This window comes from Gymnoscopelus microlampas, assembly GCF_963454915.1.
Source record: "Gymnoscopelus microlampas genome assembly, chromosome: 7".
Taxonomy (NCBI): domain Eukaryota; kingdom Metazoa; phylum Chordata; class Actinopteri; order Myctophiformes; family Myctophidae; genus Gymnoscopelus; species Gymnoscopelus microlampas.
In genome coordinates, this window is record NC_139944.1 from 3,181,631 (window position 1) to 3,206,727 (window position 25,097).

At 42.4% G+C, this 25,097-nt stretch overlaps 1 protein-coding gene across 1 annotated transcript in view; it reads right to left on the reverse strand.

Moving 5' to 3' along the window:
• Nucleotides 1-7,399: 7,399 nt before the first annotated feature.
• LOC311048200 (dihydropyridine-sensitive L-type skeletal muscle calcium channel subunit alpha-1-like) overlaps nt 7,400-25,097 on the reverse strand; it is a gene marked incomplete at its 5' end in the record, with an annotated part of 78,826 nt that continues 61,128 nt past the window's right edge. Inside the window, 15 exons of the mRNA XM_084061303.1 lie at nt 7,400-8,048; nt 9,593-9,845; nt 10,746-10,888; nt 11,006-11,131; nt 12,415-12,545; nt 13,643-13,744; nt 14,044-14,146; nt 14,458-14,554; nt 15,874-16,001; nt 16,377-16,536; nt 17,784-17,875; nt 20,164-20,229; nt 20,520-20,645; nt 21,400-21,426; nt 22,827-22,874. Of these exons, the coding sequence (XP_083917429.1) occupies nt 7,818-8,048; nt 9,593-9,845; nt 10,746-10,888; nt 11,006-11,131; nt 12,415-12,545; nt 13,643-13,744; nt 14,044-14,146; nt 14,458-14,554; nt 15,874-16,001; nt 16,377-16,536; nt 17,784-17,875; nt 20,164-20,229; nt 20,520-20,645; nt 21,400-21,426; nt 22,827-22,874 (1,833 nt within the window). The 3' untranslated portion in view covers nt 7,400-7,817. The remainder of the gene's footprint in view (nt 8,049-9,592; nt 9,846-10,745; nt 10,889-11,005; nt 11,132-12,414; nt 12,546-13,642; nt 13,745-14,043; nt 14,147-14,457; nt 14,555-15,873; nt 16,002-16,376; nt 16,537-17,783; nt 17,876-20,163; nt 20,230-20,519; nt 20,646-21,399; nt 21,427-22,826; nt 22,875-25,097) is intronic.

The window sequence follows — 25,097 nt, forward strand, 5'->3', positions numbered from 1 at the left end:
CTTAACCATTAAGCCAAAGGGAATTCCCTATGGCTCGGGGGAGATATTAGACTTTTAGGCCATCAGGCTGAGGTTGTTCACTCAAAGTGAACAAGTGGCCACTTAAAGTGGTTGTTCCACTCTGCTACATACGTTCACTAAAGAGAGATTCTATTGGTGTTTTTACCACATTTACTTTGGCAACGTAAATGTAGCCTGGCATGGCCAGACTAATATCACTGTGTAGATATCAGTCTGGAATCTCTGTGTGGAACCTACATTTCAGAGCGGCAAATAAAAACAAATGCCTCTGGTGATAAACCCGCCCCCATATTTGCATACTGGGCCCTGATTGGTCCCTCACAACTTCGGAGGGAGATAAATGCAATCTCTATCGAGAGGGGCCAGACCTAATCTGCCGAGGGCAATTTTCTTTTTTGTAATGGCAGATTTGTCTGGAACCAGACTAACGTAAATGTGTGTTTTCTCATGTCAATAAAGCCCTGTCGAATTGAATTGAATTGACTAGTACCTCCTAACCTCCTCACATTGAGACTAGTTTATCTACATGGTCTTTATCTCCTAACCTCCTCACAGTGACACTAGTTTATCTACATGGTCTTCATAGTCATTCATGCATCAAGTGGTTGCGCGTCTCGTCGCAGGGTGGCGGGCACGGAAATAACAAATCTACAAGCTCACAACATGTCATGGCATTACAGTACATGTTGTTTTCAGATCTGCTACGTTCAATGACACGACACATGACACAAATCAGGCTTTAACAGCCAAAGACGTTTGACCAAAACAACTGGTAAGGCTACTTCTTGGCCTCAAACACACAGCTCATCTAATCCCTGCTCATTTTACTATAGGGTCGGATGGCTCAGGGTTGAGTACAGCAACTTGCAATGGGCCTGGTCTAACAGATACACCACAACGTTAAGATACCCATGTGTACCTGTCAAAGTACTTCAAAAAAGTTAATGAATTCCACAATCACAACACCAGAGGCAGCTCCACTGATCATGTTCAACCCAGATTTGGCACAAACAAGGGAATTAACTCGTTCTCATGCTATACAACAAAAATGTGGAATGCCCTACCAAAAGGAGTAAAGGAGTGTAAAGCCCTAACCACTTTCAAAACTGCCCTAAAAAAAAAACACCCCTCAGGCTGCATTTCCAAACTAGCCCCTGTCAACATCTTAACCCCCCCCCCCAAATGTCTATTGTACATATTTATTGTTTTTCATACCAGTAACCTGTAAGCTGATTGTATGACGTTCTGTATAGTAGTGCATATCTGTCTGTGTCTTATATGTTATCATGATTTGAATGCGTGGGGATATCATTTTAAATAAGACTTTGTGCTTTTATGAGTGATCCAGTTTAGAGGACCTGGTATTGTGAATTGTACTTCCATGTACTGTTTCCATGTCTTTTCTAAATAAAGTATTCAATCAATCAATCAATCAACTCAGAGCGCATTGAAATTCACTGCCGAAATACAAATGGCTCATTTATACAAATTCATACAAAATGCAAATCAATACAAAGTCAATGAACTATCTGTTCATGACTCCATTTAGAGAACCAGTGGCTCAAAAATGGGTTGGAGAATTCTGAACTAAATATAAACTCCAACAAAACATCTTCACTAATGGGGGTCTGCCTGTGGCCTAGTAAGTATGGATTTGGGGGTCTTGACACAGTATCTGAGACCCACTGCTCTAAAACCAACTTCTTTCCTGATCATGTTGTCCTTCAACAGTTTAACCACTAAGGGGGCAGTATTGTTCTGTCTGCCAGGGCTAGTTCCTTAAGACCATTTCATTATCCTAGTTACGGGGCCAGAGCTCAGCTCTGGACCTGTTTTATTCTTCGCTTTATTCTGTCTCTTCTTCTTCTTCTTCTTCTTCTTCTTCTTCTTCTTCTTCTTCTTCTTCTTCTTCTTCTTCTTCTTCTGCCACTTTTCGCAGTTCTGGCTAACTATCAAGAAATAATTCTCAAAATCTTGCGTCAAAAGGTGGCGCTATAGCACTCAATTGAAAATGCCAACTTTGAACAGGTACAACTCATGCCCTGTTTGACCTACAGCCATGAAACTTGGATACACATATGCGTCTCCTCATGCTGAACAACTTTTGACCTCTGACCTTTAGATCTCCCACCATTTTGAATTATATGAAAAACAGTCATTGGCTCCTAACCTCTGCATTTTTTCACTTAGAAAAAATCCGCTCGCATCCTTATATCGGCAGAGGTCCAAGGTTCATGTCTAAAGAGTTTCGTGCAGATTACTCAAAAATCCCAGGTGGAGATAGATTTTAACTATTGCAGTTTTATGAAAATTATTCATCTGCCCCTAACACATACATGCAGACTCACATTTCTTTGAAACGTTGCAGAAAGGTGGAGGGTCATTCCAAATATCACTGAAACCAATCTTACTCCAATTGGCCAAAGGGGGGCGCTATAGCAATTTTTTGAAAGTGCAAACTTTAAACAGGCATAAGTCATGCCTCGTTTCGCCGAAAGTCGTGAAACTTGCTTACACTTGTGCCTTGACTCATGAGGAACACATGTATCAAGTTTACCAGTAAGCTCCGGCCTTAGATTGTCCGCAATTTTGAGCAGTTTGAAAAACACTTGTCTTTGGCAGTTCTGGCTGAACCGTGCATACGCTTTTTACGAAACTCGGCCATATGGTAGATGGTCATGAAAAACTAACAAGAAATAATTTTCAAAATCTTTCGTCAAAAGGTGGCGCTATAGCACTCAATTGAAAGTGGCAACTTTGAACAGGTACAACTCATGCCCTGTTTGACCTACAGCCATGAAACTTCGATACACACACGCGTCTCTTCATGCCCGACAACTTTCGTGGTCTGACTTTTGACCTCTGACCTTTAGATCGCCCACCATTTTGAATTATATGAAAAACAGCCATTGGCTCATAACTTCTGCATTTTTTCACTTATGGAAAATCTGCCGCTTTTGTTTTGTCGGCAAAGGTCCTAAGTTCATGTGTAAAATGTTTTGTGCAGATTACTCAAAAATCCCAAAGGAAATAGATTTTAACTATTGCAGTTTTATGAAAATTATTCATCTGCCCCCAACACATACATGCAAGACTCACATTTCTTTGAAACATTGCAGTAATGTAGAGAGTCATTCCAAATATCACTGAAACCAATCTCACTCCAATTGGCCAAAGGGGGGCGCTATAGCAATTTTTTTTAAATGCAAACTTTAAACAGGCAAAAGTCATGCCTCGTTTGGCCGAAAGTCGTGAAACTTGCTTGCACTTGTGCCTCATGAGGAACACATCTATCGCTTTGACCAGTAAGCTCCGCCCTTAGATTGTCCGCAATTTTGAGCAGTTTGAAAAACACTTAAACCCAGGATTTTTCAGCTATTTGCGTGAAACTGTATCATCTGTATGATCTCCTTTTTCACAGTTCCTTGTCTGTTGGTCCAATGGCGTCTCCCTTAAATGAGAGGCTCTCAATCTCAAGGCTGCCAGTTCAAGCCTCACTTGCTGCAGACTTCATTTAAGTTGAATTGCAAACAACATGACTGTATCAATGAATACATGTGCAAATGGTAAATATAACCTGAAATGCTTATTTGAGAGTACGTTTTTTCAATGTATGACGTACTTCATTCTAAAAATAGCCGATCTACAATCTCAAAACTTTTCAGATAGCAACGTGTTTCTGAGCTTGTCGATCGGCTGCTTTCACTGTTTTCGGTTGTGAGGAGACATACAATTTCTCTATTGGTAAATGGTTTGTGAACGAGTGATCTTAGTGTTGGCTTGGTTCATGACAGAAGGCAAGAGTTTATGATCTTCAACAGACAACATCAGCCTGGACAAAGCTATAGCACTGGTAGTGTTGCAGCCTATTAGTCCGAAGGTTGAGCGTTCAATTCCAATAGGCAATAGGTTGAGATGTCCAATCAATCCATTCTGTTTCCATCTCTCTCTCTCATCAATCTATTCCGTTTCCATGTCTATCTTCAATCTATTCCGTTTCCTTGGCTCTCTCTCTCTCTCTTCAATCTATTCCGTTTCCATGTCTCTCTTCAATCTATTCCGTTTCCATGGCGCGCTCCCCGCTCTCTCTCTCTCTCTCTCTCTCTCTCTCTCTCTCTCTCTCTCTCTCTCTCTCTCTCTCTCTCTCTCTCTCTCTCTCTCTCTCCAATCTATTCCGTCTCTCTCTCTCTCTCTCTTCAATCTATTCCGTCTCTCTCTCTCTCTCTCTCTCTCTCTTCAATCTATTCTCTCTCTCTCTCTCTCTGATTATTTATCTTGAAATCCCTGCTGACAAAGTCATCAATGAGATGATGAAACAGTCCAATAGTGAGATTCAATAATCACCACACACAGACATACACACACACACACACACACACACACACACACACACACACACACACACACACACACACACACACACACACACACACACACACACACACACACACACACACACACACACACACACACACACTCCTGTCTCTCTAATGTGCTATCATCCAATAAAGATGATCTATGACAACACAGTCATTTGACACATTACAGTTTGAACATTGTCGTTTTTACAACCTGTCTCTAAACCCATTTAGAGCGGACCGGTAAAGCATCTGTGAGTCATTTTAACATTACTATGGCTATTCAAAAATAATGGATATACAAGCTCGTAAAAATTATGAGAATCTTTGAATAATAGAGTGTTCAAATGGAACCAAATGGACCCTTACAGGCATAGGTGGCGGGTGAGCCCGACATTTGGGAAGGCTACAGCAAGCGCGCGGGTGCCCAACTCGTGCACGTGCGCGAACATTTTGCGGTTAATGGGGCGGATTGTGTTAGTTTCTTATAGGTTTTTGGTTACTTTATTTCGGTCTTAGGGTTAGGGTTAGGGTTAGATATTGACCAATTTATAGAGCCCCAGGATGAAAATTGAAACTGATCATGAAATATGAATTAATAATAAATATGTAATAGTATCATAAAGGATAGATAATAACAACACAACAAGGTTTCTGTTTCAAAATCAAAAGGGAGGACAAATTTATTAAGACCAATTACACCATGTTAGGCTATACTGGATTATGAAATAATAAGAATTATATTGCAATTTGCGGGCCGTGGGCGGCTTGTAAGCGGTCGTTCACTCTGTTTCCCCGTCTCTCTCTCTTTTCCCTCGTCTTTTTTGGAACAGCTGTAATGGGGTGAGAATTGGGGGAGGGGGGGTGGAATTAATTTTCAAGGCTAACAAGTGTTTTTTTTTTGTCTGTCTGTCTCCCTAGCATTTAAAAAAAGATGTCGAAATAGTAAAGTCTAGAAGGTTTAGGCATAAGTCGTAAGATAAGGGCCATAGGCTACAAAAATGTATTAGATCGTTATAGAACATCGTAAGTGTATAGGCTATGGACTCATATGACTGAACATGCAATAATGACAGCGAGGAATATGAAATAAATAATAGGCTATAGTATGCTGTAACCTGAAGCCTCACATTATCTTGTCCACACGGCAATGCAAATACGCAATTTAAAAACATCTTCACTGTGGCTGGAGTTTAAAAAAAATGTTTTCAGGGACCCCCCCCCCATCTCCTTCGCTGAGCGGTAGAAATTTGGTCTCTCTTGAGGGGCATGGTGGCAAAGTCGGTAGCGATGTCGTCTCACAGCTAGAAGTTCGTCCTGGGTTCGATTCCCACCGGGGACACTGTGGGTGTGTTCTCTCCTCAGCATCATCAGTGCCCATACCCTAGGTGGGGTTGGTGAAAGGGCCTTTCTGTGTGGAGTTTGCATGTTCTCCCCCGTGTCCCCAGGTACCCTCACAAAAAACATGCAGTAATCCTGGTCTCTATACTGCCTCCCCCTGGTCAGGCGGGGGCGCCTGATGGAAAGGAACTGGTTGGACTGGTCCTTCCACACGCTACGTCCTACCGGGGAAACTCCCCCCTGTCAGGTGATAAGAAGCGGTCTGCTCACTGCTCATGCATTGAAGGAAGCATGAGCTCAGTTTGGGGCTCTGCCCAGGCTGGCAGAGGGAGAGTAGCGCCTAGGATTTACAAGCTTAGGCATTGGCACTGGGTGAAAAATGGGTTACAAAAATCGTGGGATAAGATTTTTTCGAAAATATATATATCGGGTTGGACATAAATGTTATTACAGATTTCCTTTCTAACCATTGGCCACATTTTTGGGTTTTTGTTTTTGAAAATCCAGTTTATTTGGGTTGTGGAAAGATACAGTTACAGCAACTGATTTAACATGCACTGTACAACAGGCAAACGCCAATTTGTGTGCACTGCCAATTATTTGCAGGTGACCAATGATGGTGAGAGATGTGTGACATTAACCCTTGAAGACCTGGAACGCATCTGTGTCACTTTAGATTTCTTTGGCTAATCAAAAATAGCAGATATACAAGCTCATAGCGCGGCACCGAGTGCCGTGCTATGAGCTTGTAGATCTGCTATTTTTGAAAAATCGCAAAAAATATGTTTTTATATTTTTTTCCAAAAATTGTTAGGATTTAGAAAACATTTTTAAGAATTGCCTCAGGTCTTGATATGCTGTATACTGATGATATTTATGGGGTAAAAGCAAACAGTTAAAGCTCTAGATTGTGATAGTAATCATTGCTATAGAGCAGTGGTTCACAAAGTGCGGTCCGGGGACCTACATGATTCCCTTAGGGAGTTCCAAATGGACGCTTAGCGTCGCTTACAGATCTGTAACTCTGAGAGTGTGCGAATGGAACCAAATGGACCCGCAAGGGTCCATCTCAAGAGTTATGGGGGTCCTTGAAATTAACATTGAGACCTCAGTAGCAGGGGTCTCCCTTGTCTCTCCAGCTCTTTAGTAAACAGAAAATAAAACTGCTCATTTGATTCATCACTTTCCATTTCACTTTTTTTTATCTTGTATACTGTATGAGTTCACCCTCCTGATTGGATGAAATTGGTATCCCAACCTGAACAAATATGTTTTCTGTTTATTAACTCTTCCACTGCCAGAGTAAATAAATAAATAAAGCCCAGACTCCCAACGATTTTTCGATGTTCTTACCTTTTCAAGTAGTCACAGAATATTTATCTCCAGTAAGATCGATCCCCTGATGGTTGCTAATCACGGAGGGTTTCACTGTGCTTCCGCGAAGAAAAAAAAGATAATGTCATCGTTCGCTTGTTATACGCCGTTGAAAATAGCATGTCTCGCCAAAAATACATAGTAGCCTAAAACACAGGAGCCGATATACAGGTTATTTCCCAAATAAATGAACCAGGAAGTGAATGGAGCAGTAAATCTTCGGATCACATTATCTCCTGGTTCTGCGTGAAAAAAAAAATGGAAAAAAAATGAAAACAATACTTTTTTTCCGAAAAAGTCGTCCTTGGCAGTAAGGGCGTTTGGACGATGTCTCGTCATAAGTTGTCCTTGGCCGTGAATGAGTTAGAGAGCTGGGGAGCAGGGGACACCCGTGTTGCCGAACAAACACTCAATGATTATTCAACAAAACAATTTCACTTCATATTGTGTAACTTCTAAAAAGCACTACTGTGTAAAATCACACAGATCGGGGTCGGAGAGATTAAAATGGTATCAAATGGGGGTCCGTGGTCTAATGCATATCAAACTGGGGGTCCTCAAAATGTAAAAGGTTGACAATCACTGCTCCAAAGTCATTAAAAAAAGAACAACCTTGGAACCAAAAGGCTCAGGAAAATACAAATACATACAGATAAATCAACCTCTTAATCCAATTCTCCATGCATCCAATCAGGACTGTCCATTTGTTTTTAATGCAGTGCATCATGGGACAGATGAGGGCGGGGTCTGTTTGGATGGGCGTGGGGGCGGGATGGGGGTTGGTCTGTGGCGCGGTGATGGGACCCTCCCTCTGCCAGTGCCGAGGATCATCTCCATGGCGACCGTCTCCACGTGGGCGGGGCTGACGTTGAGCGCCTCGCTGAGCTCCATCTTGGTGGTGCAAACAAACCGCCGGTCGCCGGCCAGCTCGGCCAGACCGCCATTTATGAGTGCCTGTGACCACGCAATGACAACAATTTAGCAATAGTGGAAAGTAAACTAAGTGCATTTACTCAAGCTTACTCATACTCTATTTGAATGCAGGAGTTGAGGCATTACATTTAGTTTGACTCCACAGATAAATATTGTGAAAATAGCAGATCTACAAGCTCAAAACGCCTCACAAGCTGTGAGCTTGTAAATCGGCTATTTTCTAAATGTTTACCTCCTTCTTATATTATTTGACAATTTGGCCAACATTTGACCAGTTTTTTTAGTATTGTTTGTTGATGACTTTTGATGCAGGAACCGAGCCTATCAGCGCCGTCGGTCATCGTTCTGTGATTGACAGCGACAGTTGGCCAATTAGGTGGCGAGTTCGAGTGAGCCCGAATGAAGCCGAGTGCAGCCTGAGTGCAGCCGACAAAAGACGAACGGCAGCCATTGTTGTTTGTGCGAGTGCCTTCACTTCTTATTTTCGGCTTTAAAACGCTCTCAAACTTATTTTTCGAGGCACGGAATTTACTTTTAAGATATCGTTTGAATAGAATTGAGTTGTTTAACTTCATATATGTGGTCAATTAATCATGACAGAGCCTATTTAAAAATAAAAATTCAGAGAACCGGCAGGGGCGGGCAGTGATACGCATGTATCCGAATAAGGCAACCTATTTTGGGCATGGCCATCTCAAAAGTGCCGTTGCGTCACATTAATCTGGAGGTGGTAAAAATGCACTGCAATTGGCTGAAGGGGAACAACGATCATTGGCTGAAGGGGTTGTCAGTCAACGGTATTACTCCCGCCCAACTCCAGCCCACAGCCAATATTGCAGAATGGGCGATCATGCCAGACTCACTCCTGGAATCAAATGGAAATGAGATTTCCGGAGGGAGGGTTTACCAGGCTAGTGTGGTGGTGTTTACCTGCAGAAACACAATGTCCTCTCACCGTATTTTGGTGTTTTCACTGTCTGTGTGTGTTGGTATACAGGGACGTTTATGGGCTAGGATGGCTCAGGGTGGAACAAAGAGTTCCCCAGCTCTCAATGTGTTTGGGTTTTCAAGATTCTCAAAGGAGCAGGTTTCAAGTACTTGTGGAACTACTTCTCCACAGTAGCGGGTGCTCATAAGTACTCCACTAGAGCATTGGTTCTTAAAGTGGGGTCCGGGGACCCCCAGGGGTCCTTGGGGTACCAGGGGGTCTCCAGAAAAATGTGTTAATAAAGCGTCACAATCATTTTAACCCCTTTATCCATATGTTATACTTTGGCTATTTTTGAAAAATCGTGAACATTTGTGCAAATCTTTGAATATATATATATTTTTAAAGCGGACATTTGTAACTCAAATATTTGCTTCTGGGGGGTCCCTGGAACTAAAACATTTTGAGATGGGGGTCCGCGGCCAAATACATTTCATTTTGGGGGTCCTTGACATGAAAACGTTTGAGGACCACTGCACTAGAGGAACTTCCTCTGACCCCAGTCAGTCAGTCAATCAATCAATCAATCAATCAATCAATCAATCAATCAATCAATCAATCAAAAACATTCACTCACCTCCTGGATGAGCGTGTCAGCTGCCCCCTGGGTCTGTTCCTGTTCCTGGCTCTCTTCCTGTCCCTGGGTCTGTTCCTGTCCTTGGGTCTGTCCCTGGCTCTGTTCCTGTCCCTGGGTCTGTCCCTGGGTCTGTTCCTGTCCCTGGGTCTGTTCCTGTCCCAGGGTCTGTTCCTGTCTCTGGGTTTGGGTGTGGGTGTGTAGCCGTCCTTCTATGCTGCCAGGATGCTGGGTATCCAGTAATGCATAGGCAGAGCTGCAACAGCCAATGAGAAACATGTACTGACAATCTGGTCTCTGTATATCGTCTCTGTCGGGTGGAAACCTCATTAGGTCCAAAAACGGTTACTTAAAGGAGTAGTTCACCCAAACAATGACTTTGATTGAAAAGATGTTCTAGTTTTCGTCGCATTCCTAAGCCAATAATTTGATGCCCGGCGGAGTCTCAAAGAGTCTCCTACTGAGACTCCTATTGACGATGACCCGGTTATCAAATTATTGGCTCAGGAATGCGACTGCGAATGCAAAACAAAAGAATCTCCTTGAATTCAAGGCTTCATCAGGTGTGTACTTGATAGAAAATAAGTAGTTTTTTTGGGTGAACTACTCCTTTAATATAGTATATTCAACCGATGAAAAGTATTAACGAGAGCTTGTGACTAATTAATAACTACATTAGATCGGAACAAAGGTAATTTATTTCCATTGACTGGAAACTAATGATTTTGGACATACAAGGTATCCACTATTAATATGTAACATTAACACACACACACACACACACACACACTCCCTCATAGGGCCGTCACCCTCATGACATTTAACACGAAGATGAATTGTCGCACAAATAATTGTGATTTTCCATTGAACAGTGGAACATGTCAATACATTACAAGTTTGCCTTTAGGCTTCATAAACAAAAGGTGCATAGTGCAGATATATATATAACAAATATACAAAGAAAGGACATGACATATTTTGATTATACTTATTATATAACAAAATAATTATATATGTAGGCAATATGTATATAGACAGACAGACAGACAGACAGGCAGGCAGGCAGGCAGGCAGGCAGGCAGGCAGGCAGGCAGGCAGGCAGGCAGGCAGGCAGACAGACAGACAGACAGACAGACAGACAGACAGACAGACAGACCTGTGTGTTGTGTTCATGATGTTGTTGTTGTTGTGGCTGTCATTCATCTGCAGGGGGCGGTGGTGGGCGGCTTGAGCAGAGCTGTTCAGTTCATTCTCCATGGAGAAGGGCTCCACGTGGTTCCCAAACAATCCACCCTGCCTCTAGAGGGCAGCAGAGACACCATGTTACTGGCTGTTTACTTAGTTGAGACACAGTTTGAATTGAAGCTTCAACGTTCAACCTCAAAAGTAGTTAGCTGTTAGCGGTTAGCTCATCACCCTGTAGATGGCGTCCTCGTTGGCCTCTTCCAGGCCTCTGTCCATCTCCTCATCATTCATCAGGTCTCCAGAGATGGCTCTGTGAAGCATGTCTACTGCCTCCTCTTCTATGTTCCTTAAACCAGCCTGATGATAGAGAGACACCATGAATGAATTAAAGCAGGGGTCTTGTTGTTTTCAGCCCAAGGATCCCCTAGTTGGGAGAGAGATGAAGCAGGGACCCCCTCTATATTGTAAAATTTAGTTTCAGATTAAACTTTTTTTGTATACTTGGTATTTTTTCCCTCTACACCTATACCTCTTTGCCAAAAAATTGCAGATCTACAAGATCGCGCTGCGAGGCGTTGTTATCCCCCCCTGTCATCCTAGTAGTTGTGACAGTAGTTGTGATGTAGATCTGCTATTTTTGGCTAAAGCTCTCTTCAGAATAGGGATGCTAGGGCTCCAGTTAACCCTTCCATTGTGTTAGGGTCTTTTTTAACCGTTTTCAAGTTTAAATAGGTAAAAAGTACCCTATACATTTCTTTATTGGAACGAGGCTTCATGATATCCTCAGAAATAGCCATTTTAACGCAACAAAATTATTTATCATCATTTTAATTGATTCAGATGGTCTTTAAAAAAAAGTGACACTTGTGGTGTTAGGGTCCGAAATTACCCGGAAAAGAAGTGTGGCTCAATTCCCCCCAAATTGTCAATATTCAATGTTTACATGTTTGAGAGTGAGAGAGACTTGTCCTCAATTAGCATTTGCTATCAGGAGTAAAATAAAGTTTGAGTTTATGAAAAATAAATGACTTTTTACCTTCTATGGTATACGGGTCATTTCGGACCCTAACACCATAGTGTCACTATTTTTAATAATTTTAACATTTTTTAAAGTTAAAAAATGAAAACAAGTATTTTTTTTGGAAGTGTGTTCTAATTATTATTCTTAATTATTCTATTCTAGCTAGATAACATCATTATCCATTGCCTTCATTATAGGAAATTTAATGAGTGAATTTTAACATTTGTATAATTGAAAAGGAGATATTTTGAAAGATGAAACTCTAGCCCTAACCCAACATGATATTTTAAAAAGTGTTTACATGGATATGAATGCATTACAAGTCAGCTATGAGGTGGGAGAAAAAAAATAATGAAAATACTTATTTTTTAAGTATTTTGGGCTGATTTAAATCACGGGTTAAATTTGACCCGCTAACACCACAAGTGGATGCAGTTTTCTAACACAATGCAAGGGTTAAGGAAAACAAATAATATATCACACAAAGATTTTTTAGATAAATATTCCCAGGTGGGGGTCCGCAGCCAAATTACATATTAATTTGGGGGTTGTTGAAAAAGTTTGAGAAACACTGCTAACTGTAGCCTACTAAAGGACAGTATGGAGGTGAGGGTCCGACCTGGATCTCGTTGGTAGCACTCTTCTTTGTTGGTCTGCAGCCGTAGTATTCCTCCTGTCTCTTCTTCAGCTTCCTGAAGTAATCCTGGATCAGGAAGGTCGCGTAGAACTTCCCCACCGTGACCTCATCATCTGAAGACACACAAACACACACGCACGCACACACACACGACACAGGATTACTTTTATTTACTCTACTCACTCCTTGTTCACTCTATTCATGTACGACTGCTCAACCAGGATTGAAAGCAACCGCATAATCAAGTTTGCTGACGACACCATAGATCTCATTATTGATGGGGATGAAGCTGCCAACAGAGAGGAGGTGGAGCAGCTGGCAGATTGGTGCCAAACGCACAATCTCACCCTCAATACAGAAAGAAAAATCACACCCAGTGTGAAGTGAGCGGTGTGGTCATCACAGTGGTCATCACAGTGATGGAAGCTCACTATGCATTCCTACGCATTAGATTAAATGAACTCTATAGATTAACTTCATGCATTTCTTAAGAGCATTTGAAATGAGTTTTTATACAGTTTTTATCCGGTTATGCTTTTTTCATTCTAGTTTAAGGATTTATTTAGATTGATATTATATTTTTTTGCACTATTTTCTAAATTATTTTATGAATGTTTGCTGTCTCTAGGAAAAACATAATCTTGTTTTTTTCTGAAGCTGCTTGCAGAAGGACAAAAAAAGGACAAATATATAAGCCACCTTGAATCTTGAATTAGACTCCATGTCATTACATTTTTATCCCTCGATTTTGTAACCCCTTTTTTCACCCGGTGCCAATTTGCTAAGTGATCCTGGGCACTACACTCCCCCCACCAGCCTAGGGAGGCCAGGGCCGAGCTCATGCCTCCTTCAATGCATGAGAGCCAACTGACCTTCTTGTCACCTGACAGGGGGGAGTTTCCCTGGTTGGACGTACTGTGTGGAAGGAACACGTTATTCCAACCAGTTCCCTTCCCCTCCATCAGGCGCCCCGGCTGACCAGGGGGAGAGACTCCATGTCAACAGTTAAGTTGAAATGTCTTATTTCACGTACATGAACGTACATAGATGAATGACTTCATTCTGAATGTAGAAATATTGTCCATGTAAACACAGAATGAGGCATGAACTATATGAAGAGTTTGAAACATTCGCTGCCAAGTTTTCAGATCGTTTATTCGTCACATTCGGCTGGGAGGTGCATCTTACATGAAGTGAATTGTAAGCTCACCTCCTATTGGTGGGATGACCTGGTCCAATAGCTTCATGCTGGTTCGTTTCCAGATCTTCTTAATGATGGCCCGCAGCTCCTCATTGGCCTGTTCAAAATTGCCTGACACATCGAGAGGGTGGATTTAGTCAGACATGAGCGATATGAACAACTATTCCAACTCAAACTAAATGGAATTTAATAATGTGATGCCATGCTTTCATCCTACATTTCTATAAATCAAGACTTTCCTCATAATGCCTGAAAAAATCAAACTAAATAAAGATGAAACTATAACTAGTTTAATTCCTGAAACTAAAACAAAATAAATTAACTGTGATACACACTCTCACACACACACACACACACACACACACACACACACACACACACACACACACACACACACACGCTCACAAGACCTTCAGTTTTGATCTTCAGAGCGGTCCTGACCAGAGCGAACAGGGTGGCATTGAAGGTGACAGTTCCATCACTGTTGAGTGGCATGTTCATAGACACCAACCTCTGTGTGCACACGCACGCACGCACGCACGCACGCACGCACGCACACGCACACACACACACACACACACACACACACACACACACACACACACACACACACACACACACACATACCGTTTGGGAGGAGATAATCCACCAGTGGGAGGCAGCAATAAAGTATGTTTACTTGAGTACTTAAGTTCATTTTTTTAGTACCTACCAATGTAAGGTGCTGTAAAGTAAAAATGTCATTCAGGGGTGTCGTGGATGTAACCATTATTTACGGGGGTGCCCTGAGCCACAAGAGTTTGAGAACCACTGGTCTAGCTCACCTTGCACGCAATGCGATGTGGGCAGAATTTACCAAAACCCAAGGGAGGGGGGATTCTTCGCAGGAGTGTCACCACATCCAGATGCTTAATACGCCCCCTGTAGCATGGGAAGAGAAAAACATTTCTTCTTCCAAATTTGTTTAACCAGTTACATTTCTATTAAAGTTATTAGCTTACCAGTTAAATCACAAACAGTAGCTAGACACATTCACACCATTGTGCATGTTCTTTTACAAAAGCGGCCCTATTTTGCACCGTAGATACTTCTATCTGTACTGCCGGATAGATGTGTCTGACATCAGTGCATGTTGATCTGGCGGTTTTGTTGTGTCACTTTGCTGGTCTTGCCTGTTCTGTTCTCAGCTGCTTTTCTGGCACTTAAAGCTTGCCTTCTATCCGCTGGAGTTTTATGTTGTGTCTGATATCAGTTCATGTTGAACTGTCATGTGCATTTGTCTCCATATGTGTGCATTTCACGGGGGCATTTTACTCAACATATTTGCATTTGACGGGGGTCCACCGACCGACCGGTTCACCCACCCATTAGGCAATTGTAAAGGACGACTTCCCACATTTTTTAATTTTCAATTGGTCCTCACTAATGCTCATGATAAAATGGTAAGATTTGTTTCTACTCGGTCTGTGTCTCATAAGAGCACTGTGGACAGTCCAGAAACCCGTCTACCAGTGACATTGTTTTCTTTTCTTTTTTTTCCAACAAGATTTCACATTTTTTATTTTGATTTGTAGTAACGCGAGAACAATGGATTCTATTATTGCATTGCAACTTTCCAGGAATAGAAAGCCTGCGGTTTCTATTAGCTTGGATTCCCCATCGATGATGTCACTGGTAGACAGGATTCAGAACTGTCCACAGCCCTCCTCTGAGACACAGACTGAGTAGATAAGAATGGCACCATTTTATCAAGAGCATTAGTGAGGACCAATTATATGAAGATAGGTTGAAAATGTGTGAAGTCGTCCTTTAATATACTAGATTTTCAGGCTTTCAAACCTATAGTCCTATATTGAGCAAATGAGGCACCCACAGGGGCCTCGTTAATGTGATGGCAGACCCCTGAACAGTGTTTGTGGCAGTTTGCTGCGTATCGGAGCGACATTCGGAGCAACATTAGCCACACCAGGGCCCACACGTAGCCCCTGGTGTGGCTATTCTGATGGCAGACCCCTAACCAGAATTGGTGCCAAGTTTTTTTGCGGATCGGAGCAACGGTGTGCCCCGCAGGTCCGCATGTTACGTTTGTGACGTCCACTGTCCGCCCACCCTCCGTCGGTTGACCCTCTAGGTTGACACTCTAGGGGGTTGACACTCTAGCCAATTTTAATATATAGGATGCAACCCAACATTGCCTCACACGGTTCTCATCCAGTGCTAGCTGATGCACAGTGACTCACGTAGCTTCAGGGTCGTACTCTGCCCAGATCTTCTTGAACTCGTCCAGGTGCTGGGGGCCCAGGATGGACCAATCACGCGTCAGGTAGTCAAAGTTGTCCATGATGACAGCCACAAACAGGTTGATGATCTGATGGAGACATTTAGAAAGAAAGACTGGTGATTTGTAAGGACAGATTCATGCTGGGCTCATCATGAGTTCCCAAACTTTTTCACGGGCCCCAAATATCTGAATTGAAATACAAATGTGTATATAAAAAGATGGATTATTACTATTTTCATCTTTGTTTGTCTTATGTTATCACCCTATAGCTCTTTTATTTTGACGGGCAGCAATTTCTGTGCGTGTGTGTGTGTGTGTGTGTGTGTGTGTGTGTGTGTGTGTGTGTGTGTGTGTGTGTGTGTGTGTGTGTGTGTGTGTGTGTGTGTGTGCGTGCGTGCGTGCGTGCGCGTGCGTGCGTGTGTGTGCGCATGTGTGTGCGTGCGTGCGTGCGTGCGTGCGTACCAGGAAGGCACAGAGCATGTAGAAGGTCATGAAGTAGATGATGGCAAAGTTGGCTCCGCAGGTGAACTCCTCCCCAGGCAGGTAGTCTGACTTGGGGTCACATCTCTTCCCGTACATACAAGCCAACATCACCTCATGCCACGCCTCTCCTGTTGCACACCTGACCAGAGGAAGCAACCAGAACAATAAAACACCTTCCCAGAGGAGGTAATAATAACAATACACATGCTCAGAGGAACAGCCAGATCAATAATAAACACCTGCCCAAGAAGTTATAGTGATTCATGATTTGCGGCATTTTGTTCAAAACAAGCCACTACTGCAAACTTTAGATGTCAATCTTAGCCAATCAGGATGGAATATGAAAAATCAAACACATCCGTCTTGATCACATGACTATAGAGATCATGTGTACCGATTTGCTTGAAATTTGGATAAAATCGGAAGGAGTAATACAAAAAAAATGGTTTTACATAAGTAGGCCTCCTGGTGGCGCTATAAAAGGCAGATGTTAAAAATGCAGGGCAAAGGTTTTTCCTTGACCTCTAGGAAGTGTGCATACAAAGTTTTACACAGATCGGTGCAGTTGTAGGTAAAAACACGAATCGGCCTGTTATAGCGCCATCATGAGGCTGATTCTAAAATATTCAAGTGACATTGGTCCCTGGCATAGTGGAAATATGCATGCAAAATTTCACGGGAATTGCATGCTGTGTTCATGATTTCAGTTATTTTGTTCAAAACGGAGCACTCCTGCAAACTTTGGAAGCCATTTTTAGCCAATCAGGATGGAAAATGGAAAATCGGACAGATCTGTGTTGATCACATGACTATAGAGATACTGTGTACCGATTTGCGTAATGTTTGGATAAAATCTGTATGAGTAATATCCAAAAATGTGTTTTGCACAAATCGGCCTCCCGGTGGCGCTATAACAGGCCCATGTGTAAAATGCAGAGGTTCTGAATTGGCATCCAGGGAGTGTGTGTGCACAGTTTCGCAGAGAGCGGGCCAACGGTGCCGGAGATTAGCTGCTCGCAGACAGATGGACACACGGACACACGGACGGACGGACAGGGGGTAAAACATACTCTCTCGCCATGCCTTTCGGCCTGGCGGAGACAATAACCAGACCAGACCAGGAAGCAACAAGGACAACAATAAACACCTACCCAAGAAAAAAGAAAATTAAAAAAGACCCCCAAAAAAGAAAAGAAAACTGGTGTGCTAGAACACTTAAAACTTCTTGAACCATAATATCCCTAACCCGGGGGTGAACATTTGCAGAAAGGTGGATATTTCTTCTAATGAAAGGTGAGAGGGTTGTAACAGAATACAGGAGACATCCTGTAACAACCCTTCAAATAATAAAATAATGTGAGTAGTTCAGTCATGTTGTCCAGTCACCTGAACAGCAGCAGCACAGCTTGTGGGAACGTCTGGAAGTTGTTGTTCCTGTTGATGTAGGTCCCATCTTCCAGAGCAATTTTACCAAAGATCTGCAGGAGAACATGTATGTTAATGCAGGTTATACCAGGGCTATTTTATCAAACATCTGTAGAGAACATTACACAGTATATGTTCATGTAGAGCTATTTCACAAAACATCTGTAGAGATGTTTCGTGAAGTTTCGTGATGTTTCTGTAAAGATCTGCAGGAGAACATACAGTATTACTGTATGTTGATGTAGCTGTAGTATACAACCCTCGTAGACGTATTTACGATTCTGACGTTTTCAATCTACGAGAGTTGTAGGGTGCTCGTCCCATGGAGAGCTGGACTTTCTGCACTTTGCCCCGTAGACACTCCAAACATGTACAAATTGAAAATAAAAGGTGATTTGGCGGTCGGGAGGTGTATTGATACATTGTGTTCAATGCGCAATACACCTCCCGACCGCCAAATCGCTGTTGCGCAGTTCAAACTCATTTTAAACAAAAGAAGAAGCAGTGCGCAATACACCTCCCGACCGCCAAATCGCTGTTGCTCAGTTCAAACTCATTTTAAACAAAAGAAGAAGCAGGGAAGATTCCGATGCAAGCTGGATTAAAAGACTTCTTTATTGAAAGATATGGATTACTACATTAAACTACTACCCCGCAGAGGTAGTTAACATTTGGGGCTTTGAGGTAAGCACCTTTTATTTTCAATTTGTACATGTTTGGAGTGTCTACGGGGCAAAGTGCAGAAATTCCAGCTCTCCATGGGACGAGCACCCTACAACTCTCGTAGATTGAAAACGTCAGAATCGTAAATACGTCTACGAGGGTTGTATACTACAGCTAATGTTGATGTATAGGTTCTAGCAGGGTTATTTACCAAATAGCTGTAGAGGAGAACAAGATGTTAATGTAGGTTCCGTCTGTGTGTGTGGCCTCTTATTTGTACTTGTGTCTATGATGTGTGTGTACATGTGGACATAATGTGTGTGTTCAGTGTTGTGTCATGTGGCGTTATGTCTAGTCGCGTGCGTGCGTTATGGTGGAGAAATGTATAGACTGCCAAATGTGTGTATCTGTGGATCTAGTTCCCTTGTATTCAACCTAGTTGAATATTGCTGGCTCCCATTGTCATGTCCATGAAGAGTAAGATCTCTTCATGGACATCAGTAAGCTGATTTCAAACATGGACGTTCTTAACTTAACCAGTCCCCTTTGCCACTATGAGTGCCATTACGTTTATAAATGTTTTTGATCTAAGAGGATATTGCATCAGAGGAGGCAACTAGTGGTCTATCTAACTTAACCAGTCAGCATAATCTTTCCTCACCTATGGTGTCTCTTATCTTTAGCGTTATAATGACCATTTAGAATAGCATCTCTGTGTATAAGAGGTGTTCAAGATGACACCTCAGAAAGCTTCTGCCCAGGAGGGCTGTGGCCCTGTGTGGGGTGTCAGTCTGGCTTAGCAACCCATGCATGTTGACTAGCTCTGATGCTGTGATGATCATCAATTCAAAAATGGGGTTACAAAATAAAAAAATAGAGATAATTCCCAATAAGTTTTGTCAATCCTTCATCCTTGAGGAATATATTTCTTTCCCATTATAGTGTGTGTGTGTGTGTGTGTGTGTGTGTGTGTGTGTGTGTGTGTGTGTGTGTGTGTGTGTGTGTGTGTGTGTGTGTGTGTGTGTGTGTGTGTGTGTGTGTGTGTGTGTGTGTGCATAGGCCACTGGGCATGCACCGGTTGGACGGTTAAAATGATTTGTAACGTGCACACTGCGCAGGATGCATGATGGTCTAACCGGGCCGGTCTTATAGCACATGTAATGCTGAACGGATGTCTGTCATTTATACTCTCTCTCTGTAATCTTCAAAGTCTGATTATTAATTCCTTGTGCCAGTTGTTATCTTTCGCCAATAATCAAATTGCACAACTTGAAATGTAGCCTACATGTACTTCTCTCGCTTTCTCTCTGCTTCTCTTTCTATCTCTCTCTGGGCCCTATTTTGCATCACTCAAAATAGCAAAACAGCATTGGCCCCGCCTCCAGGTCTTAAGTTAAGACATAAGACCTGGTACTTAAAGGGATAGTTCACCCAGAGAGAGTTTTTAGTTTTTGTTGCATTCCTAAGCCAATAATTTGATGATGAAAGATGCTAATGCCTCCGGTAGGAGACTCAAAGCTGACACTTTGAGTCTCCTACCGTCATCAAATTATTGGCTTAGGAAAACGACAAAATGAACAAAAATCTCCATGAATTCAAGACTCCATGGAGTGTGTAATCGATATCGAAATAGTGCGTGCGTCTCGCAGCTGTTTGTGCGTGCGTGCGTGTACAGTACCTGCATGCCAACCACAGCAAAGATGAAGAACAGCATCAGGATGAGCATACCTACGTATGGAAGAGCCTGAAGACACAACAACAACACATCACTACACAACATCACCGCACAACATCAACGCACAACATCACTACACAACATCACTCACTACACAACACTGTGGGTGATCAGCAGTAGATAGACAGCAGTGACCTGGAAGGACTTGATGAAGGGTTAGGTTTATGACCAAGGCAAATAGAATAGCAAGACACTCACAACTGGCTTTTAACTCGCACCTAATGGCGAAAATTGGGATGGCGGATCTTCCTAAATAATAGAGCATCTTTGGCAGTAGCTAGACAGCAGTGACCTCTGACCTGGAAGGACTTGATGAAGGTCCACAGCAGGTTCCTGATGCCCTCGGAGCGGTTGAGCAGCTTGACCAGCCTCATGACCCGGAACAGTCTGAAGAATGTGATGGACACGCTCATGTTCTCTGAAGACTGACACAACAGAACAAATGTTTTACCTTTAGCATGGAAATACTTTCCTGACTGGTAGCGTCGCAACATTATATTTGGAAAATCTGAGTGCATTGATTGGAACAGGTGTCTATGCGGTAAAATATTGAGTGATAATTATATACAAATGGGCTGTTTTAGGTGACACATTCAGAGTTCAAATATTTTACAGGATTTTACAGTATGTCATCATGCTATGGACAGTTGAGGCAAGGACATAAAAAATATTTTAAAAAGACAGAACAAAGTATGACTGAGTTCTATTTGCACACGTCTACCCAGCTTTAAAAAGCATAAAGATAATTTGTTAATTTAGCTAAAGAAAATAAAACATTAAAATATGCTTTGATGATGGAGAGGGCCACTAAATTTCCACACTCAATCCAGTCTCATACTGTAAACCCCATCACTCAAATAAACCACAATAGTCACAGATGTAATCATAAAGGGATATTAACAATTATTATTCAGTGTAACATTTTATTTAATTTCAAATGCACTAGTTATACTTGTATTAACTTTAACTTAAATACAAATGCATTGGAAAAATATAATATAATGTATTACAATGTACTGTGGTCATTAATACAGGTCATGTAAATATGCATGTTTGGAATTGGAACAGCTGAAATAACAGTATATCAGTATTTGGATATTGACCTGAGGATCGCATTAAGTGAAGGTGTCCCTGTATTATCTAGTAAAAAAGAAGGAAAAACATATCATAGAAACTTACTGCAATCATTTCCATGGGATCCACTTCCTGGAATAATAAAATATATGTTCAATGATAAATATATTATTTGTTTGCAATTAGTTTCCTGGTGTTAAAACTATAGGTTATCCTGTCACTTTTACACTGGCCAAGCAGTCAAACATAACTGTAAGTTTGTTAGAGTCAACAGAGCATTATTACGGGGCCAGGCTGCCAGCATGGCTCCGTCTGGATATTCGCAGTATTCTGTTTCTTCTTCTGCTTCGCAGTTATGGCTTAACCGTGCATACTTTAATGTATATATTAATGTCAAAGTCAACAGAGCATTAAGCAAACTAAACGTGAATATCAAGTTACATTTCCACGCTCAATTTGCCAACTGTGTATAGTCACTGTCACTGTCAACCCCCACTGGTAGTCCGTCTGGAGAGGGTGTAGACAAGTCTCCTCCCACACACATGAGCCAGATCCCAATACACCAATTCCTGCCTCTTCTGTCCTCCAGTGTGACCCAGAAATCGTTTGCATCCCATTTGTTAATTTTCTTTTGGAGGAGCCGAGAGTGAGGAGAGAGGAGAGGAGGCTCCACAAGCCACTTATTAGAGCGAGGATCAGTGAGGAGACATTAAGTCGGAATGTGGGACATATACATTCTCCTCCTCCACATGGCAACCCTCTGGGCTCTGGAGCAGGCGGCAAGCTTTCCATCTCTAAGCCAGCAAAGTATTGAAAACGCTACAGTTGTCAATAATGGCCTAGTAGACGCTATTTCCTCTCCTGCTGGTTGCAGAAGAACATTCATTTCATTACAGTCTATGGGTATTTGACCGGACTTTGGTTTTATTACCTTAGTAAATACGTTTTCAGTCACCAGTTTAAAGTCTTCTTTCAATTATCATGGTAATTTACTAAATCAAAATGTGCTCTGCAATTAACACTGCAGAGCTGAACCAGTGATGGCTGTTTTACCTACACCTCCCCGACACTCCAGCTTAACCACTTAAGCCCTGTTTTATACTTTGTCTATGACGGTTGCATGTGGCAAAAAATGTGCTGATCTACAAGCTCACAATCTACAACCGTGGTTCTGGAGGGTATTGCAATCGAGGCCCCCATATAATAAGCATAATTAAAAAAGTGATACCAAAATAACTAGAACTTAAAGTTGTTCAATTGTGCAAAAGTAGAACACAATTGTTTGCTTGGTCATTAAACTAAACTGAAAATGCACTCGGCCCACCCATCTTATCACTTAACACGGCAGCCGAATATGGCTACCGTTTTAAGTGGGCCACGAACGCTCTGACCCAGAAAAGGTGGAGAACCGCTGATGTACAATCTACACATCTTTGAACATTTTGGAATAGGGCTTAAGTGACTAAGGATGACAAACAAGTTAACATGCAAACCATCATTCAGTTGCACTACAGAAGCAGAATAATAGTTACAGCGCATCCTTGCAGACAGTAGAGGCCGCCAGAGGACTCCAACGCCGCCTGTAAGACAGGAGACAAAAGAGGTTGGTAAAAGAAGGGAGGTCAGACAGGAGGTGAGATCACAGACGTGAGGAGAGGGGAGGCCAGATAATGATGTAGCGTCACACGGGAGCGAGGATGTTTACATGACGGACATTTTTCTTTTAGATCCCACTCGGGGTGGGAAACCATAGACATATAAAGGTAAACGCCCCCTCCGGCTCTGAGGCGTCTGTATCTCGGGTGCCATATTGGAGGGGGCAAGCTTCCACGTGCATCACAGAAGGGGATGTTCGGTAGGCCAATCAGAGGCAGGTGGGGGCGGGACAACTAGATTCTGACAAGTCCTGGAAAAGACGCCCGGTGATTGGCCAGTAGTCAACGCGCTGTGATTGGCCAGTAGTCACTTTGAGTGATGGGGGCCATGATACAGGTCGCTCCAACGAGGCAAATGAGGTATCTAGGTGGGAAACCCCGCCTGACTTGTAAGAGCAAAATGGCCGCCGTGTGAACATGGTCGATGGACTGCTGAGACGTGTAAAAGGAAGGACGCTGCAAAACGCCTATATATATATTTATATCTGTTGTGGAAAGAAATTGCTAGGATGGTTCATAGACCGGTGGGATTTCAGAAAAAAAGGCCTTCTATAAGGAGGTTAGAGGCATTTGGGGGTTAAAGTTGGGAACAAGGCCATTTTACATAATTCAAGGGTGCTGAATCAGAAAAACACTGTTCCCAAGCAAAATTCTTAGTGCTTAACCTCCCAATTTGCATATCAAAATGGCTGCCGATTTTGAAGTATTTCTTAAATAACTCTATAACAAAGCAATCAAATCTGACAAATAAAGTGTATATATTTATATTCTGAGGGTCAGACAATGTGTGGAAGGTAGTTATAATGTAATAGATGTAAATAAATGTCAATAATGTAAATAAATATGCAAATTAGAGGCCACTATTACAGAAAACGGTTTCGTACTTAAAGTGATCCATCCGCATCCCCCTTATTTTATTTTATTTCTACTTATCTGTATTTTTACCATCCTTAAGACATCTAAAATACATATTTAGATCATGTAAAAATCCTGGTACATTTGGCCCCTGATGACCAAAAAATAAATTGCCCCCATGTATTACTCACCCCCAGAATGAGTTAGAGCCACAGAACTGGTACTGATAACTGAACACAAACTACTTTCAACACAACTATATAGAGTGGGATGGGGATGGCTATAGGTACACTTAGACGGCCAACAGGGACTAGCTGAAATGTATTAAGCCCCGCCCCTCTGTGTTCCTATTGGCTGGGCTTTAAACAGCCATAACTCCAATTCCCAGCATCGAAAACCTATGAAACTTCCTAGATGCACTTAGACGGCCAACAGGGAAAGGCTGACATCATTTAAGCTATGTAGCCTAACTTTTCAGTTGATTGCCATACAGGCTTGTGTCCCCCCCCACCCCCGATGGGCCCTGCCTAGTACAGCCTAGTCCAGCCTATTACTGCCTAGTCCTAGGACTAGGCTAGACCTGGGTGTACTAGGCTTTACTGTACTAGACTCTGCTGGGCTCTAATAGTCTGTTTTCAGCTCTAGCAGGCTTAGGCTGTACTTGGCTTTATTAGGCTATAGAAGACAGTACTTTACTTTGGCCTACAAATGTTCATGCAAAACTGGTGGTGCACACACAAACTATTGCCCGTGTACACAGTGGTTAATCCCAATGGTCTGAGTATCTACAGGGCTGACAAGGGACTAGCACAGCCTAGTACAACCTAATAGAGCCTAGTACAACCTAGTCTTAACTAGTCCAGTCTGTTCCATGCTAGTATAGCCTACAGTATATCACCGTCCCCTAGTCTGTTCCATCAAAAGGCTGGACTAGGCTAGACCTGGGTGTACTATGCTTTACTGTTGTAGACTCTACTGGTCTCTAATAGACTGTTTTAAATTCCAGTAGGCTGTGCTGGTCTGTACAAGGCTATATTAGGCTGTACAAGGCAGATCTGTACTATGGTCTACAAAGGTTCATGCAAAACTATTGCTTGTGCACACACAAGCTATTGCCCGTGTACACAGTGGTTAGTCTATTATAGTCTAGTACAGCCTAGTACAGCCTAATCTATCCTAGTCCAGCCTTATCAGTCCTAGCATAGCCTTGTACCCCCTCCCCTATTCTGTTCTCCCAAAAGGCTGGACTAGTCATGGGTGTACTAGGTTGTACTATACTAGACTCTACTGGTC